The sequence below is a fragment of the Colossoma macropomum genome, unplaced genomic scaffold, assembly GCF_904425465.1.
Source record: "Colossoma macropomum unplaced genomic scaffold, Colossoma_macropomum, whole genome shotgun sequence".
NCBI lineage: Eukaryota > Metazoa > Chordata > Actinopteri > Characiformes > Serrasalmidae > Colossoma > Colossoma macropomum.
This window is the reverse complement of record NW_023494798.1, coordinates 23,223,618-23,242,514: the sequence shown is the minus strand read 5'-3', so window position 1 is coordinate 23,242,514 and position 18,897 is coordinate 23,223,618. Positions and strand designations below refer to the sequence as shown.

Sequence of the window (18,897 nt, the reverse complement as noted above, 5' to 3'; positions counted from 1 at the left end):
AATCAGAAAAACAAATGAAAAGGTCTTCTGTGAGACATTACACATTTCAATCTAAATAAAGAGGTTGACACTTAAATTATGAGGCACTCTCTAGAGATATATGTATGTGTGAAGGATCCCAGGGGCTGCATGGCGTTAACATCTCTATGGTGAACATTTGTGCTAGTGTCCAAGTGCTGATGTCAATGCTAATGAGAGTCCAGATCATTCTCTCAATTATCCTTTCTCTGTCTCCTCCTTCCCGTTCCCTGTTCTCATCTCAGAACAAAGTGTGTGTGCAGAGAAAGCAAGTTTTATTACATTATCTGAAAAAAATGGAACTAGCAATGTAATATTTATTGGAAAAAGATTTCATTACTTGTAACTTTTAAAAGGGTCCTTTAAGGAACCATGTAAAACTATTTTTCCAATATAGAAAACAGCCATTCAACAATCGAAAGAACCATTTCAGTGCCGTTCTTTGAGTTGCGCACTTTTATATATAACCATTATTTTTAACTGAAAAGCCCTAAAAGAACCACTGTTTTCCAAGGATGTACTTCCAATAAGCAGTTGATGTTGGCCTGCTAGATAAGTATGTATCTTGCATGACAGGCTGTTTCTCTAACACCTCTTTCTTTTGCTGCAGGAGCTGATGGCTCAGAAGCAGAAGCTAGCGGCCGAAAGGGAGAAGCTACAGGCCGAACTGGAGCACTTCAGAAAGTGCCTGACCCTACCACAAACTCCCTGGTCCAGGGCTCACTTCAAGGGCTATCCTCCCAGGTGACATCTCCACTGCACCAACGAACCCTCCCCAGCCCCCCTTTCCCCTCGAAAGCCCAGACTTCAACCCAATCCCTTTTGGTCCTCCAGTGTGAAGGCAGAGTCTCCTGGTTGCCCTGCATGGAGAGAGGTGGAGAGATGTTGCACCATGGGCACTTTGAGAAAGACTGATGCTGAAAGGCCAAGCCCAAAAACGTGCCATGAGTGTAGGACCGGTGCCACCCACCAACACCCCCTCCAGCTTGGACCTTTTCAGCACCATCGGTATGCATTTTGACAGTCCTCTGTTCAAAACATACATACAGACTGAGGTACAGAGTATTGGTCCAAAGCCCACCACAGCTTCACAGGATTAAAGCAAGCTTCCCGCTTTGAGCAAACTGAACGGTCCAAACGAGAGTGACCTAAAATCTCAACTCCCATATCTATTAAACATAATATCAGCATGTGGCAGCCACCAACTCTATCACCATCTCGCCTGGAGATCCAAGAAGCTTTCAACTGGAAATGCACTTAAAAAGACAAAGAAAACCCAGAAGAACTACCTGGAGGTACTGTGTTATAACAAGGAACTCCTTTCAAGTTAGGGAAGAACTTAATAATGAAAAAATGCACATTTTGTGAAAAAAATAAAGGAAAAATGTTTTATTCAAGATAGATGATTGAGAATAAAGTTTTTAAAGAGGTGCTTCAGCCTTGTATTGTAAATATCAACACAAAACGAAAAAGAATTTTGTATGTTTTTATTACTTAAATACAGTAATTGTTCTTTGAAAAGAAAAAAAACAGAAGCCTGCCATTTTTTTAAAATATGCTCGTGCTTTTTAGGGCGTTAAGCTGAAGCCTTGCTTTTAGTGTTTGTATTGCTGCTGGTCAGGATAAAGAAGGGAGGAGGAGCTCTGTGCCCTCTTCCTGTGTGTGCGTGTGCACGCGCGTGCATGTGTGTGTGTGTGATAGTGTATGTATGCTACAGTAGCATCAATCCCCTGAAGCAGCGCCAGACCCACTCTGAGCTGAAAACACCACTCTCAGACTCCTCCCATCCACAGTATGGACTACCGTCATAGGCTTCCCGTATCACTTCCCGTCTGTCTGAATCATCCTTTTTCATAATGAACCAGCATGCATTTTCTGACTACCCTTATTTTCTTCAGAAGAGACAGCAGCATGCATGTTCTTGAACATCTACACAATGCACCTAAGAAGCACATACACAGTACTATGCAAAAGTCAGAGACCTCCGTTTTTATTATTTAACTCCCAGGCAATATGGTCATTATGTACATGTTATTAATTTTTCAGTATGATAAGCAGAAAACATACATTTAACAGATAAGTGCACAGAAGCCTCAACAACTTAATCTAATTTTTCAGTATATCATGTGTCCAGCCTTTATTATACCTTCCATTCTTTTCAGGAGACCTGCTTTCAGTTTTTCAAAGAAATCTGCAGGGATATTTTTCCACACCTACAAAGTTCAGTCTTACAAGTTGGTTGCATTTTCTGCTTCTTATGATCCAAATAATCACAAACACATTCAATGATGTTGAGGTCTGGACTAGCAATTGGTTTGATTTGCAGATTTTCTCCATTTTCCTTTTCTTGTGAACAGCTTCTTGTCAGCTACACATCGTTTCAGACCCGTAGTGTTGAGTTGTCCTCTCACTTTTGGCTTTTTTTTCCGGTCTGAAGCAAGAGTGGAGCTTGATTTTCTCACACCTCTCAAAGATAAAAGCTGTTTATCTGAAGGAGACAGTTGTAGTGGTCTGCCTGATCTTGCACGGTTGAGTCCTATTTTCTCTAACTTTTAATCATTTTTTGACCTCCAGTTTTAGAAACTCCTGTTTTTTTCATTTATTTTCCTTTCACTTTCTCCTTCCTTATGTAGTTGGATTGTCTTATATCTGGTCTCTGACTTTTGCACAGAACTAGAAGCATCTGCTTCATGTCAGTAAACCTTCTCTCTGTGTGTAGGGGTGATATTTCCTCTCATGAGTGAGTACTGTGCCAAAAGTACCCACAGAACCACACACGTGAGATATCATGCCAAAGGTTATTTGATATCTAGAGGAAGGAAAATATGCTAATCTATGCTAAATTCTAAAATCTTAAGTTGTGGAGTGTCAAATATTTGTAAAAGAATCAGCTGCCTTTCTTAATAAGCATACCTTCTGTCCTTGGAGGGGAGAATTTGCCAAGATAGAAAATTTTGCCTCTTTTCAAACACAGATTATTAACCTAATCTCATTAAACTATGTGAGTTTCTTGAGCCAGTATGGCTACAACCAATCAAGAACTATAACCAACACACTCATGTTACCCTGTGATTTAAGAAATGTGTTCTATGTTCTATCTTTTTTTTCTTAAATTCCTTGTATTTGATAAAAAAAACAGCAGCCAGTGCTTTACAGACCAGCTAAATTAAAGCCTCCTCATTCCCTGCAGTTCCTCAGCTGTACACTTTGATGCCATGTACACTCAGCATATCCATGTACATCAGTCTGTTTCACCATGTCCAGCGATTGCCATGTTGAGCATTTGCCCTTTCAGCATTAGGCCAAAACAGCAGCAGTCTCTTTATATTCATGGACTGACTTAGCAAATGCTTTGGAACAGTATGTACTGCGGTTTGTATTTTAGCATTAATCCAAACCCAGGCCAGGCTGTGGAGTGCAAGGCCATGATATTGTACTTGAAAAAAGGCTGTGCTTTTATTCTTGGGCCCCTCACTCCATCCCAAGTTTCATTTCATTAGTACGCTCAGAGGCCCGCAGGATGGGCAGGTTTTGGAGGTGGTTCCATGTTTACAGATCCAAGGCTGGCCCTAAAGAGCATTGACTTTGTGCAAGTATGTATGTATGTATGTATGTATGTATGTATGTATGTGTGTGTGTGTGTGTGTGTCTGCTTCAGCGAGCACTACCACTGCCTGTCCAGGAGCAGGGAAACGCCCTCTCTCCCCTCGCCCAACTCACGCACGCACACGCAATAGCCCCCGAATTCAATGGAGGATGTCTAGATGCTGTGAAATCATGTTTTTATCAAAAAAATGTACTTGTTTGAATTCAATGTAATGTAATATATTCTTTGTTGAATGTAGTAATTAGGTATTTATGAATATATTGCTGTAATTTCAGACAAAAAAAATAAAATATTTCAAAAATGAATTTCTGCCTGTTCTGTTTCACATTAACTGGGACAGTATGATTCAGTCAACCACTGTTTTTGCTTTTTAAACCATGAAAACAAACAAATTATGTTTTGTTCAGTGTTTATTTATTTCCTTATCTTTATCCCTTACCATCTTTACTAATGAACTCTGAATTTAAAATTTAATTACATTTACTGTTAAATTGGATGGGGTATGAGATGCTAGGCTGATTATTTGATTTATGTTATGTTTTAGAAGATGAACCATACCAATTCTATTAAAATATTCCTATCTTGGGATAGCATGGGTTTCAAACACAGACAGGAATATACATCCTTTCATGATTATCGTATGTTCACTTCAAATTACTGCCCATTTCTTTTGACCCTTTTTCATCTATACAGTTATTTAATGTATACTAAACCTCATTACTGAGTACTATCGTGCATTCAGATTGTATTCCAACTGTAGAAAAGCTTCACCAGGAGAGCCACATAATGCATCTAACAGCCAACTGAAAGGGCAGTCCTGTTCCATTAAAAGTAATTGCTGTTTGAGTCAGCAGTTTAAGCATGACAGATGCCTCTGAATTAAAGGACGAACAGAATTTTGGCTTCAAAAATTTGCCTGTGTAATAGCTGCTTCATTAATACAGAAATATCCGAATGCTTTTAAGCAGTAATTTTGTGTTATATTACATCAACTTTTGCACAAAGAAAAGACTGCTTCAATCAACAATAAATATCAATGTATTGTTGCACATCTATACATTTATGCAGTCTTGGACACACCTGGCCAAAAAAATAGCATCCTTCTGCAAATGTCACAGGTACTATATACTTAATTAGCTTAATAAACTAAGATGTGGTAAACAGTAATTCTTAACAATGTTAATTTAATCCAAATTCAATGTTTGAAACTGTTTGGTGCACCAAAAACAATTTACTGATACAGACAGGCGCCCACAGTACATAAATTCAAAAAGACAATTTTATAACCTTTGGTTTTTGAATCTTTTGCTCTTATGCATTTTTTTATATTTATTTATTCATAAATTCAACTTGAGTAATTCTTTTCTTCTTCTTATTATTATTATTATTCTCATTATTATTATTATTAAATCACTTCTAAATTCATTTTACAGTGATCACTATTAGGAAGTAGTAACTAAAATTGGTGATGCTGGGCAGCTTCTACAAACAGTGCGGTAATTTGAACTGTACGTAGTAAATCTGCGTCATTAAGGTGCCGGCACAGTGTCAGACTTCCTCCTAACAGTTATCAACAGTGACCTAATCTTACACCAACAGATTCTGCTATACAATAGGAGATTTTTAAGAGTAACATATCTATCAATTTCTCAAAGACATTCAGTGGAAGAAGATCAGGCTAATTTCTAACAGATACCTTTACTAATAAAGTTAAAGAAGTGTCATATAAACTTACACATAAAATCTACCCAGCTAAAAATTACTTAATAATATTTAAACATTACATTGAAATGACTTGTTCGTTCTGTAGTAACTATCCAGAGACAGTCATTCATCTATTTTTGCACTGTCGGTATGTAAAAAAAGTTTAAATATCTTACAAACCTAAATACCCACATGTATATATGATAAATCTTATCATTTTAATTGCTATGTTAAATGTAAATTATCAGGGAAAAGGCCCATTTTTGTTGCCTTTGAAAAGGAGATTGAACATTATATTGGATTAATACAACCCTTTTTTTTTTAAACAAAAAGCTATTAAAACTGTCAAAGCATGTATGTACTTCAAGATTTCTGTGTAGTTATGTAAATCCCCCTAGCAAATGTATTCATGTATGTGTACACTGTTATATGTATATTTTCTATATGCATATGATGTTGTGTACTATGCTTTGCTTCAATAAAAAAAATAAATAAATAAATAAAATAAAGCGTTCCTCGCTACCTGATTTGAACCATTCATTATCATGCAAGCCAGTACAGTTAACAGTAAAATGTGTCACTATTTTAATACAGTTGTGTTTGTTTAGGAATATATTTAAGTTTACAGAAGGTCAGGCACACACATATCTACCTATGCCTTTAGAGGTTCCTCCCAGAGTTGTTGCCTGAAGACTGTGAGATGTGTGACTCATCCAATAACACTGCGAAAACCACGACTGGAAACCAGGGGGTAAGATCAGAGAATCTGCAGAGAGGAGAGTTGTTACCTACACTAGAGGGCACTCCAGAGCGAGTCCAAAATGTGGTTAATGGGTTAATATGGAGCATTTAAGTAAAATTATAGGTTATAAATGCTAAAACATTTTTAATACAAAAGAATACATTCATTTCCTGAACACAGGCTGACATAAAACATTTTAACACCACTGTTATACAAATTAATCTTTTTGAATCGCCCTGTATTGTTAAGCACTCTTGAACTCCAGTTAAAGGAGTTTAAAATGGCGCCTCATGGACGTTTATGAGTGATGTGCGATTGGGCAGCACACCGGAAACCCGATTTGGACTACGCAGCAAAGACAAATTATTTCTGATATTGTTCCTGCGCATGCCAGCTCAAATCAGGTTTGTTGAAGTGACAGGATTGACCTCAGCTGGTTCCCACTGAGAACAGCGGAACCATAATAGGAATATCAAGAAAACTCAGCTAACTGCTTGTATGCGGGCCAGAAAACACACACATGACAGCAAAGGTCCTGCTGGAAGGTTTAGCTGACACAGGAGTGGAGGTGCAAACATGATCCGCAAATTAACCATGACATCACAAAATTCAATGTGTAAAGTATGCAAAACATCTAGATAAGCCAAAATGAAATTTCATAAATCACCAAAGGTATATGTGAAAGAAAAAAAAAACAAGCAGTATTTGATGAAAAGAACAACTTGCCAACTGTTAAGCATAGGGGTGACTATTATCCTTTGAGGTGTATATCAGTCAGCAGCCCAGGAAACATTCTACTAAATATCAGCAAAATCTGGAAGCAAATGTGACTCAACTAGACAAGAAACTGAAGCTGAAAAAGAGGCCGGCTTATACAACAGGACAATGTTAAAAACATACCTCAAAATCCACCAACTACTTCAAGAAACAAAGTCGAAAGCGTTTGGAATGGCCCTCACAGTCCCGATTGAACATCACTGAAAATCCATGGGTAGATCTTAAACATGCTGTGCCAGTGGCATCAGTTTTATTAACTGTATTTGTGTCTGGTATCATTTACAATCATTTACAAACATGACAAGAGATAGACCAGAAGATTAACAGGGAAAAAAAGAGGGAAAAACAAATGCTGTTGGAGTGAGAACTTAATGAACACTGGACATAAAAACATCTCACATCTGCACTTTCAAAGAATTTGCATCCAGTATTTGTTTAACAGTTTGGCCTGTGTTGTAGTCCTCCATTTAGCTGTGCTGCTACAGTGTTCATGAAAGGGCTGAAATCACAGCAGCATGTCAGAAGAAACCTGTCCAGCCTGACAGCACTCACACATGGTGGACAGGAGTGAAAGACAGCCGCTTGTTCCACAGCATGAAACAAATGTAATCATACTGCTCAGAATCGCTAGAGCTGCAGCTGGAAAGCTCTGAAATAAGAGTGGACTGCAGTGTAAGGTCATGCTAGTCCTGTCCTGATGCACTGCAGCTTAGTAATCCTGCGACTTGCCCAAGCCTGAGCCTGGCTGGAGGTTGGAGCGCAGTTTGTACATGAAATTCAAGGAGTCCAGCAGAAAGCTGCGCGTGGTGTTGATCTCCATCAGTGTGAGGTTATCCAGCTAGAGAGAAAAAAAAAATACACAATCATTTCAGTTTAGGATGTAAGTGGACAAAGATAAACCACTCCACATGGTTTGAAACAAGGCACCATAGTTTGCACAATGCTAACTGGTAGAGTATAAGCCTCAATTACTTCATTCAGTTACTGAGTGGGTGTGTCAGTTATTTCTAGTTTACCCTGGCATGAGCCTCCTGTTGGCCAATGAAGCTGTCGGCGGACAGGCGCAGTTTTGCAATACGGGTGTCCCAAATATCCTTTACCAACGTCCGGATTTCATCAGCCTTGGGGATGTTGTCTGCAGCACTGCATTAAGGATTTTACATGGATTAATACACAAAGAAACTCAATCTGCAATATGAACTTTTTGTACTGGAAAAACTTAAAAACCTAAAAACTTTTGATGCATTTCTATATTTAACATCAGTATGCAAAATGTGTGGATTTACATGTTTTATTCCAAACTGTTTATTTGAGATGAAGACCAGAATAATCACACTGTAACATTAATTGTAATATGAGTTTAAGGAACCACTATACACACACACACACACACACACACACACACACACACACAAAATGTCTTCCTTTTCAGCTTATTCATATATCTGCATTTAAAACCATTATACCACTACATGGTTTAATGCAAATGGGGAATGAGCATCAGTTCATACTGGTTCACAGGGTGTAATCACTCATGTTTTCAGGTCTGATTTAATTTTAAATTCTGTCGTCAAAACTCAAAGTGAATTTTTGATATTTTGTGTTATAGAGCTCAAATTACGTATTTAACAAAATGATGTGGCTCAGTCTCCAAACAGAACTTTTTCAATGTCTGTCATTCAGCCCTCTAACAAAATAAGAACTAAAAATCACAACCTCTTCAATCTATTAACGACTTAAAAAAAAATGCCCAGTCATTTGAGTGTGGTTGCAAGCATAGCATAAGACGATCAGAATCGGACAAGATCAGAATCTGCAGGTTTTCATGAATACATTTTTATTAATTTATTAAATATTATTTTGATTCTGGCTAATCTATGTTGCAAATTTCTGATCCCTGGTAAACATGAGCAAAACTGACTGTAAAAACATTCTTTATTGTTTATCCTTTTGATCTTTCATTCAAAATATTAATAAAAATCTAACCTTTAAAGTACAATGATTGAAAAAAAAATCCCTAAATCTTATCATGAAATAAATATTCTTCTCAAATCTGTGTGTGCCACAGTTCTTCACTGAATACCTTGTGCAGCCTCTCTTTGCAAAGATAACAGCTCTGAGTCTCCTATAATCCTTAATAAGACTAGAGAACACATAAAGGACCTGATACCTTTCCTCTATACAGAACCTCTCCAGATCCTTCAGATTCTGAGGTTCACACTGTGGACTCTCCTCTTCAGTTCTCTAAGGCGTTTAGGTCAGGGGACTGGGTGGCCATGCCAAAACCTTGATTCTATGGACAGTGAACCATTTCTGTGTTTCTTTTGAGGTGTGCTTTGGATCATTGTCCTCCTGGAAGATCCAACCATAGCCCAGCTTAAGCTTCCTGGCTGAGGCAGGCAGGTTTTGATTTGATATTTGCTGGTACTTAATGGAATCCAAGATACTATGTATCTGAACAAGCTGTTCAGGGCCTTTGGAAGAAAACAGCCTCACAACATCAGAGATCCTCCGTCATAATTTATAGTGCGGATGAGGTACTTTCCCTTCTATCTTTGTGTCTACACCATACCCTCTAAACGTCTGCTGTTTGTTGCCAAAAAGCTCCATTTTGGTTTTAGCTGACCATCAAACATGGCCTCATTGAAAGTTCCTGTAAAGTCTGGCAAACTGTAGGCTCTTGAGTTTGTTGGTCCTTGACAGTAGAGGCTTTTTTCTGGCAATCCTGCCAAACAACTTGTGGTTATATAGGTGGCATCTGATTGTAGTTTGGGAGATGCTCTGACCCCAAGACCTAACCAACGTCTGCCGTGATCCTCACTGTACGTGGGGTCAGTATAGACATATGCCCTCTTCCCAGCATATTCTTAATTGCTCTGATAGCGGAAATGAGCATTTTCAACTGTTTATCTATTTCCTTGTAGCCATTTCCTGATTTGTGCAGATCAACAATCACTGCTGTGTTCTGTGGTCTTTCTTGTAGTGACAGATGACTGAGGGAACTGAGCCTGTGTATCACCTCGTTTATACCCCAGTGAAAGAGGGAGTCATGCCTGACCATTTAAGTGTTTGCTATTACTTTAAAACATAAAATATGAATGGGAATATACTCAGTTAGATTTCACTTACAAAATTTTTAGAAGGTGCTAACAACTGTGGCACATATGGATTTGAGAAAAATAGTTATTTCATGGTAAGATTTAGTTTTTGTCTTTCAATCACTGAACTTCAAATAGATGTTAGATTTTTTGAATGAAAGGTCAAAATGATAAGCAATAACGAATGTTATTTACAGTCTGTTTTGCTCATGTTTACCAGGGTGGCAATATTTGTGGAGGGCATTGTAAATAAAGCAAGGCAAGTAAGTGCCCTCGCACTGTACTTGAACGCTTATTTTACAGCTCTACCAAAATGTCGTAGCATAATTACACAAGACTCACTGTGCTTAACAGCCAACTGCCTCCTACTTTTGATGTATCAGTTTAATTGATTCATGTTATTTAAGTATGGAATTTTTTATTCACGACTGGCCTTTTAAAATGCCAGTTCAGCCCATTAAAGAGCAAATAATGGTATTTATACTGCGACTTAGAAATTACTGTTAATATGTGAGTGCGTTTCCTGAGTCTACACACTGTGAGCTTCGGGTTTAAAATAGAAAAAAAACAGCCATCAGACTGTTTGGCTGTTAAGAAACCAGAATAGGAATCAACCATAACACATTCATGATCAGTGTGCATCTTAGGACCACCCCACCCCAATCAGATGCCTAGTTTTGATCCATGAAAGATGGAAAATGAGAGACCCTATGAAAGGACAGAGGGACGTATCAACGTGTTACATACTGATACACTGTGTTTAACATGATTTGTTTCTCTTCAATATAGTACTGAAACTGAAACACTCTTACTGGTTCAGTAGCAATTTGGTCAATTCCATGTAATATGGACTGGGAATTGGTGTGAAGGCGTCCTCCTTTCTCTCCTGCTCCCTGATCTCTTCCAATTTATCTACAAGGCACAGAAAAATTAGCAATTACTTTTAGTAATAAGACATCTGGTCAGATCGCAACAAGCTGTGGAATTAGTAAAAATTAATCCAGTGGTTCCCAAGACAAATACCAAAATAACTCTGGTCTAAATGTTATTAAGTTAAAGCAATTAAGAATTAGTGAAGTGACCAAAAGTGATTTAATCATCACCTGCATTTTTATAAGTTCCATGGGTCTTAAAACACATACTTCAAAAAACCTTATTTCAGCATTTATACTGAATTAGTATTTTTCCAGTAGCAAATTTATCAACTGTTAAGATCACAGACATTGTACGTACATACAGTAACATGCAAAAGTTTGGGCACCCCAGTTCAAATAATGTTTTGTTGATTTTTCTAGGTGAAAATAAACACATCCTCCACAGAGAAGACACTTCTGCACATTCTAATGCACAGTTACTGTTCATTTTCTAAATGTAACATTCTGGACAAAAGTAAAACAAAACAAAGTGTGGCCTGTGCAGAAGTTACGGCACATTGTCTCCCAATTTGACGTGTTATATTGTGATATTTGCTTTCGACTGTATAGAGACGTACAGTGTGCATTTCTGTAGTTGAAATAATGCTGAATTTTCAGCAAAACAGAAAATACTCAATAACATAGCGTGAGGTCAGATTTACCTGCGTCCATCCAGTCCGGAGGAACTATTCTACACTTCTGTCTTTGCTTCAGATTAAGGGCCAGCCAAACAGGCACATCCACCGGTAGACCAGGGTTGAAAGGACCCAAGTCTCCCTACAAATGGAGTCCACAGCTTTTCGTGATTACAAGTAAAAACCGTGCGATCGAGAATCTGGTTTAAGAGTTGTCGAACAGTTAACGTTACTGTTAGATAATGATGTACAAAATGAAATGTGCCTACATAACGAGGCTGAAGTCAGCTGTGTATTCGGTTCTTGATCGTTTTTTCCGCCTTATATGGTGCAGCTGTTACATTAAGACACCTCAGGCTCCAGAGTGTAACCGCTGCACTATTTAGGGTGGGAAAAATGAAAACAAAACCTGGCGAATACAAAGCTGACTTCAGTCCCGCTACGAACTCGCTGTATTGTGTTTACACAGCTACTCAGTACAGTCAGTCAGTATGAATGCGTTAACAATCTTACTGTACATGCAGACTAAGTTACTCACCCCGATTAAATAAATTTTATCCAGACTGAAATTCGGGATGATCTTCACCATTTCCTTCTCGGCGAGAAATTCGACTTCCAACGGATCCATCGTTCAATGAAACGCTGAAAAATGTTGTCAATGCTGTCGCTGATCCCTGAAAACAGGCAGTGCTGCTTTTCCCGCGTATTATTCAGACATGTTGTATGACGTCACTGCCTCGTGTTTTTTTTCAGAGCGCAGGCAGCCCGCGGTTTCACCACCAGGGGGCGCCAGAGCGCTTTCTTTTCTTCTTTTCTTTTTAACGTCAAGAAAAATACATGACATGACTAATATTTAGGGGCCTCGCAATACAGGTACATTATCACAAAGTCAGTAAGCATAGTTTACTATAATAATAATAATGATAATAATAATAATAATGTTTCAGAAATCTTGCCATTCAAAGGCCTTGACATTTGTAGACTGCCCTTCTTTTTAGTGCTGACACATTCACACATACTCTCTAATTTCTGTAGAAAAGCACCAACCAATAGAATGAGATGCTCTGGAGCCTAAGGTGACCATGCCCAATGCTAATCAGCTAGAGGGGATTTAAAGCCCCCCCAGCACTGAGCTGTGGAGCAGTGGAACTGCGTTCTCTGAAGTGATGGAGCTCCATCCGATACCTTTGGGATGACTCTGAGTGCCACAACTGATCATCCAACATCAGTGCCTGACCCCAGCCTTCCCAGAAGAGTACAGGCTGTTACTGCTGAAAAAGGCAGGCAAGTCCCAATTTATACTCCTGATTTCAGAACAAACACTGCATGAGCAGAAGTACATTAAGTGCCTCCTAAAACATAAAGGTGCTAAAAAGCGTTCTTTGCTCTTTGCCATGGAAGTACCACCTTTGGTTCTGTAAACATCTTCAATGGATAGTGAATCATTTTTGTAAATGAGATGTGTGAGTGAGAAGAATCTGTTTAAAGTATAAATAGAAGTTCTAGGAAGAGCCTTTCAATTGGAACCTGTACATTATATGAAGGTTTTTTTAAACCTTCCAGGAGTTTTTAAAAGATTTTGTCTGAAGTTTAGAATTTAGAACTCAGGCTTTTTGAATATGAAAATGATTCTAGACACCAAAGCAAAACCACAACATTATTAAGGTAGAGATGATTTGAGTCTGTAAAACAAAAATCAACCAGTCAGAAATCTGCATTAACTTGTTTAAAACAAAAATAACAAAAGGCAGCAATGATCTGATGCGAAGATCATTCAAGAAAGCAAACTAACATGTAACATTTCCACATATTATGCATTAGCATTTTGATGCTACAGACAAATGAAACAATGTCATGCTGTTATGATTTAAAGAGACAACAGAAAGTCTTTTTGGACACGATTTACAAGGTTCTTTAGTGCAAAAGCACCTGCCTTTCAGTTAATATTTTGAAAAAATAGGCTTATTCTTGTCATTAGATGGTCTCGCATTTTACTTCATCCTGTTCTTAATCTCTCATGTCTTTTAACATAGCAAACCATCTGAAATTACTGAGAAAGCAAGACAAAATGATTACTAACTGGTAAGACTCTGCAGCTAAATATCTACTTGTATTTAAAAATATTTTCACAGCGTTAAAATATTTTTGAGAAACTTAGTCAAGAAGAGCACCTTTTAAAGTGTTTTACCAAAACAAGCAAATAAATACAAAGCTAAACAGATTTTTTAAAAAAACATTTTATTCTTACTTTTACAAAAGCTAATTTTAATCACCTTCCACCTGATTCTAATTATGAAATTACATTATATTTTTCAGTCATTAATGAACATTACAGAATTATGTATATTTCCAAAGCAGTCTTTTCCACACAAATATTACCTACGCCTTAATAAAGTAAAACCATAACAGCAGAGCTTTAAAACTGTTTATATATTAAGACTAAACTCCTTTTAATGCTGCGTACTGAAAGAAGTATATACATTAAACTGTTTATGAAATGAGAAACACCTTTCATTTAAATGACCTCTGAAAGATTATTTATTAATTATCTCTGTAAGGCTACAGTAACTCAGGAAAAACAAACAAGAAAAGCAATTAAGTTAAAACCATTTCAATCATTCTCTAGCATTTACATTTGTATTGTGTATAGATGTTAAAATATGTCCTCACACCAAACCGTATTTCAGCATTTAAATACAGGTTCGTTGGTAAATAACAGCAACTGGTAAATAACCAACTGACCAATTCAGCTGCTAAAACCATGCCGAGTAATACACAACACTGCCACTTCTATTCAAATTCCAATGCAACACACACATCCAATCAGTTTCTCCCAAGCTATGAAAAGAAACAAAAGAGTTCTGTGCTAATTCAGATTACACTGTTCATAAAAGATGAAAATCAACAATGAAGTGAAGGTCAGATTGAAAACTGTAGTAGTAATTACAAAAAGAATATTTAATGGCATATGAAAAGGTGGGCTGGCTTAAAGTTTGCAGATAACTGCCCATCAAATAAACTGAAATGCCGCAATAAGGTTGTGCGTCAAATGGATGCATACAAACTGTTGCCTGACAACAGGTTTAAAAAATAATCCATGCCATGAAGATCACAATCATCTCAAACAGCACATGTGGTACCTATGTCCTGCTTGCCCTTTAGAAATTTCATTTCTGAGCTTTTCCCACTGGGAAGAACCTTTTCTATGGGACTGAATACAGTAACAATATACAACCCATTTTGGCATTGATGGCTTGGACAGGTAAAGTAGACCCCTTGGACAACTTCAGCATAGATGCAACACCGATTTGTTGATTTCAGGATTTGTCCAATCATTCCTGAGGTCATCCAAGTGGTTGTCAAAGTCTATGAGGTTTTCATAGGACCTGCTCTCCAATAAGGCTGATGTGATCTTCTGAGCTTCTGTCCAATCTTCAAACGAGTCTCTGGAAGGGTTTTTTTGAAATTCACCAGTCATTAGTCATCTTGTACATCACAGGAGTATAAACAGTAAGTGTTAAGAATAGAAAATCTTTATGGCCAATTTGTGGTCAAATCAGTGAAAGGGCCAGCACCTTTAGAACAATAAAGTGGTAGCATCAAAACATCTAAATTAGTCAGAGATGCGTCTACAAGACACCAAATTTAAGAACACACCACTGACAAACGTTTTTTTAATGAGAAATCTGCAGATTTAACAAAAAAATCCACATAAATTAATACCATTAATGTGTAAACAACATCATTCAAAGTGATGTGATGTAAAATGTTGATTTCTACATAATGTTTTCACATGAAATGCATACAAATACCTGATGCCTGAAACTATGGTCTTCACTCACCAACCATTCTTAAGAAGAAATTTCTTACTAAAACCCACAGTTTTCACACATACTTTCACAAACAATCAGACAAGCGCAAACATCTTACAACAAACCACAACAATACACTTTATACCGTTACCAAATTCCATTATACCCCCTACTCCCCTAATACTGCACAACAGATATCCATCTTACTACAGGTGTACTTATTTAAACAGTTCACTCTTTGATTAAGTATCATAACTGACTGAGGGATAAAAGAGTATCTAAATCTCTTAAGTCCTGACTTTGGTACTCTAAAACGTCTATCTGAAGGCAAATTGTTGTATTCACTATACAGCACATACAATGAATCACACAAAGTACTACACACAAATCTTGTCTAAATCAAAACCTAATGACTTTTGCCTGCCTCCAAATCAACTTCTGATTTTTGATTATCTCACCGTGCGCTAGCCAGGCAGGACAAACAATATTAACCAATAATATTTCAGCTCCCCCTACAATTTCTAGGGCAGTATGTTTTTTTGTGTTTTCTCTGAGCCATTTCTCAAATGGTGAAGGCTAGTTAATGCTCCCTCCAACTTATGGCCTGCCACAGTAAGGTGATTAATGGCCAAAACCACAAAAAAATGAATCCATATTAATTTTATTTTACTACTTTTTATAACTCCTCTTTTGGTAAATGTGAACACACCGGCATATAAACACTGAATATGTGCTGGTGCCTGATGCAGACATGACAAACTGGAGGGCACCATGATGGAGTTAAGATTGAGTTTGTTTTTTAAGAGTTGTTTTCACTGACCTATTGCAACATCTTTAGCACAACTCCTGAAGCATAATTTAGTGTTTTCCCTGTCAGATACACCTGATTCAACCTATTTACCTATAATTAAGTGATGAGATAAATCAAGTCTGTTGGAAGAGAGGAAACACTAAACTGCAGTGTTGGAGCCTGATAAGACTTAAGTTTGAGAAACTGTCTTTAAAGGCAATACAGTAAGGAAAGTGATTAGAAGACAAAAACAGGACAAATATTAAGAACACTACATGCTAATATCACAAAGTGGTCCAAGTCCTACTCTCACACTTCATCTACCAAGCCTATCAAATTTTGCAAGAAGAAATGAGATCATTAAAAAATAATACAGCCTGTATCAGATATGATGGTAGACTGTTTCATACGACAAAATCTACAATACCGCATTTTCACTATTTATATTACCTACAATTTGTAATCATTCTGTAAATTCAGTCACATCCTTGTTCATTAATGTTGATTTTCCAGATTCACTGGAAATGAAAGGTACTCACATGCTTGGGTCTCTGCACTTCCACTTATTGTCAAGATGATCGTAAATGGAAAGGATCGGTGTAAAACATCCCATAGTAAATCTGCTGTTGTCCAACTGAAAGACAACATAATGCAATTTTATTTGCATAACTGCACAGGAGTTGTACTTTAGTTCTATCCTACACTTAAGAGACTTCTGACAACTTACTATTATCATTGCCGCTTCACTGAAATTTTCTGAAATCCTCGCTGCTACTTTTTCAGCAACTTGATTGGGTCTAGAAAAGGTTGAGATATACACATCACAACATGCATATGAAAAAACAGAGCGGCAAAACTCTCACAAAACGTAAAGCAGACTATATCTTACCTCACTTCCTTTATGCGTTCATTGGCTTGATAGTAACCAGCTATTACGTATTTGTTTTCTTTACACCATGTGTCAATCTGAAAAAAAAACAAAAAAACAATCATGACCAAACAGCATACTGCAATATGAAATACAAACTGTTCACTTGAACGCTCTGTCATTCTCAAGCAAGCCAGGGCTGTCCACATTCTCAAAGTGACAATGGATAGCTTAAGCTTAAAGGAACCATTCATTAAACCACCCCTTACCCCAAACCTATTCAATCAGTCAACAGGTTTTTGCTGTCTTAAAGTTACTTCTTAACTTCTTCATTTGAGCTACAAGGCCACTGTACACCCGTCGCCCAAGAAGATCTCGGATGACACAGACCCATGTTTCTCAACCCTGGTCCTGGAGGCCCGCTGCCCTGCACTTTTTAGTGTTTCCCCTGCTCCCAACACACCTGATCCAACTCATCAGCTCTTTAACAGCCTATTATTGAGTCAAAATGACTGTGTTAAAGCAAGAAAAGCACTAAAATGTGCAGGGCAGTGGGCCTCTAGGACCATGGTTGAGTAACAGTGGCAAAGACTTACATTACTTTTTAGCTACATTAGTATCGTAGCTCCAGACACCAAACATAAACCATTCCTTTAAGAGTCTGACAAGACTCGCAGGTCCTACAACAGCTCTGGAAATCAAACATAAATAAGCCAGAACAAACAGAACACTGTCACTGTGTCCATCTCACCAGTGTAAGTGCCACCTCCAACATGGGAGCCAGCGCTAAAGTGCCGTGAAACAGGGGTACACAGTCCACGCAGAGTATGGGGCCGGCGTGGCCCTCTTTCTTCTTCTCTTTCTGCTTCTCAGCCACTAGTAGCCCATTAACAGCGCAATGAGGATACTTCGCAGCGTGCAGTAACATCTTACAGTACGCCTGAGTCGTCAACTTCAGCATTCTCACTCTCACAAGGCCAACTGACTGACTGGCATATAAACGAACCAGAGCGAGTTACAAGGCGCAGCCGCTGTAACTATATCGAGCTACAGCAGAATGTCTTCAACAGTCTCACAGGCTAACAGGCTGGCTAGCTCGCTAGCTATCTTTCCGATTTCATACCGACTTTCATAAACTAGTAGACTCCCTGTACTTTGACACAGTGCCTTTATCGGGCGCCAAGGTCTTAAACTATTTTGTTGTCGTCGTCCGGCAGACCAATCCTGTATCTTTAATATAAAAATCTAAAGACTGTAGATCACGAGCTGGTGCTCACAGTGCCTTCTTCCTAATTACACGCTGGTTCAAATGGGCTCTGAACTGTGCACCGGCAACGACCGTAAACCACTACGACGCTTTGCGACTTGTTCAGCAGACCTCCATTTCGGCTCCGAGGTCTGGGAAAGGAAGGTGCAGATTTACACCATTTGCTGGTCACGTTCAGACCATTTTGAATCGCCACTTATTTCATCACAGGCGACTTACTTACTGTGAATTAACTGTGAATTAATTGTGAAGACACAACTGAAACACAAACCACAAGTGAACTACAAATCCCAGCGATGGTGACTGGGAGCCTCGTAGGATGTGTGACAGTGACGCCATCCGCGCCACAGACTTTCTAGTCCGTCTTGGAGAAACACTCGTACTGCAAATTTCTGTCAACTATCTGGAACACAGGCATGATCTCAGATAAAACGGATTATTATAAATGAATAAAGACAACAAGGATATACATAGAAAGCCAGGGGATTCAAATGTAGACATCATACAATATCACAAACTTAACATTACAGAAAAATATCAAAGAAGTTGCGCAGTGAGAGTTCTGACAGCTTTCTTATTTTTTGAAAATAAAATCACTTTCAAATTTTTTTTGTGTTTATTTACATATGCAGCCAAATTGTTGTTTTTTTTGTATTAAAATCTTT

The 18,897-nt window shown here is 38.0% G+C and overlaps 3 protein-coding genes across 7 annotated transcripts in view; 1 reads left to right on the top strand and 2 right to left on the bottom strand.

The window, feature by feature from the left end:
• The window catches only part of gse1 (Gse1 coiled-coil protein), a 290,630-nt gene extending 289,183 nt beyond the window's left edge, over window positions 1-1,447 (top strand). For all 5 annotated transcript variants that reach the window (XM_036584594.1, XM_036584596.1, XM_036584595.1 and 2 more), the window contains one exon: window positions 629-1,447. In XM_036584594.1, the coding sequence (XP_036440487.1) occupies window positions 629-766 (138 nt within the window). In that variant the 3' untranslated portion in view covers window positions 767-1,447. The remainder of the gene's footprint in view (window positions 1-628) is intronic.
• A 5,711-nt stretch (window positions 1,448-7,158) lies between these two features.
• Window positions 7,159-12,203, bottom strand: gins2 (GINS complex subunit 2). The gene is made up of 5 exons (XM_036585252.1): window positions 12,034-12,203; window positions 11,523-11,637; window positions 10,759-10,858; window positions 7,865-7,991; window positions 7,159-7,686 (listed from the first exon to the last, which is right to left on the bottom strand). The coding sequence occupies exons 1-5, from the start codon at window positions 12,121-12,123 to the stop codon at window positions 7,558-7,560; spliced, it is 561 nt and encodes a 186-aa protein (XP_036441145.1). The 5' UTR covers window positions 12,124-12,203; the 3' UTR covers window positions 7,159-7,557.
• Window positions 12,204-14,012: 1,809 nt separating this feature from the next.
• Window positions 14,013-18,297, bottom strand: emc8 (ER membrane protein complex subunit 8). Its single transcript, XM_036585536.1, has 5 exons — window positions 17,717-18,297; window positions 16,987-17,063; window positions 16,825-16,894; window positions 16,637-16,731; window positions 14,013-14,941 (listed from the first exon to the last, which is right to left on the bottom strand). The coding sequence occupies exons 1-5, from the start codon at window positions 17,924-17,926 to the stop codon at window positions 14,782-14,784; spliced, it is 612 nt and encodes a 203-aa protein (XP_036441429.1). The 5' UTR covers window positions 17,927-18,297; the 3' UTR covers window positions 14,013-14,781.
• Between the last annotated feature and the right edge of the window lie 600 nt (window positions 18,298-18,897).